The 1027-nt window shown below is 34.2% G+C and overlaps 1 protein-coding gene across 1 annotated transcript; it reads right to left on the minus strand.

Moving 5' to 3' along the window:
* Positions 1 to 263: 263 nt before the first annotated feature.
* Positions 264 to 792, minus strand: OCT59_001382 (uncharacterized protein; the record flags this gene model as incomplete). Its single annotated transcript, XM_025325408.1, has 2 exons — positions 264 to 475; positions 642 to 792. The coding sequence occupies 2 exons, from the start codon at positions 790 to 792 to the stop codon at positions 264 to 266; spliced, it is 363 nt and encodes a 120-aa protein (XP_025181357.1).
* Positions 793 to 1027: the final 235 nt, after the last annotated feature.

The raw sequence follows: 1027 nt of genomic DNA on the forward strand, positions 1-1027 counted from the left end.
CTCCTGAACCATTTTAAAAGTTTTGCATCCCAGATGGGATATAGGTAATTGGATAGAATCCGAGAGATATAGCATCAAGGTGGTGATATTTCCAGGTAAATTTTTTACTACAGCCCAAAATTGTTCTCTTTTCTTTTTTTATTGAAGATTCCAGTTAGCAGAATATCATTGCCTTTTAAAGTAGTGGTCCAGACTTCTTGATTCCATAGACTCATAACCTACTTGTTGAAGTCAATTGAGACAGTGACTGTTGAACATTTCTTTTAACGTTTAGTCTTGAAAGCGATCACGTAACCCCATTTCTCAAGATGTTGAAGAAGTTCGAGTTGAGTCCAAGTGGAAGGGATGTTGTATAAAGTAATTTCCTGAACATTGTTCTTGAGTATTAGATCATATCTGGTCATTACTGATTGAATTTCTTTTGGAGAAGCGCATTGTTGTTTCTTCTTAACTGGCTGAGCTTTACTATCAGATGCTATGCGCTTATCACGTTAATTTTTTGCCTATTACCAGAAGGAGTGGAGGAAATGTCATAAGTGCTGCCTACATCTAGATTCCTGGAGGCTATTTCTGCAAACATAACAATATGTCCTTTTCCTTTTGGGATATAAGGTACGGCTTTGACGTTCAATTTTATGTACTCTTTTTTAAGTTCTTTGTTGAAGATTTGGCAATCACGTCTTCTGATTGGTATTCAATGTTTTGATCATCATATTCTACATCCATTAATTGGTGTTCGATATTTTTAAAAATTTCTGTTTCCATCAGCTGTACTTGTGCTGATACTGGCATATCATTGGTTAGTTCTGTTGACTCAAACTGCGCCACTTTTGTTATTGAATAGTTTTGTCTATGTAATTCTTCAAAGAGACTTTGTACTCATCAGTAGAGTTCCAATCCGTCATCCGACGGATAATCACATTTTGACAGTTGTACGCTCATTTAATTAATATAAAAAAGCATTTTTTTTCTAAGGATATCCTAAGAGCATAATACAGTATATAATTTAATAAATAAACTTTTTTTT

Source organism: Rhizophagus irregularis, chromosome 1 (assembly GCF_026210795.1).
Source record: "Rhizophagus irregularis chromosome 1, complete sequence".
NCBI classification, from domain to species: Eukaryota; Fungi; Glomeromycota; class Glomeromycetes; order Glomerales; family Glomeraceae; genus Rhizophagus; species Rhizophagus irregularis.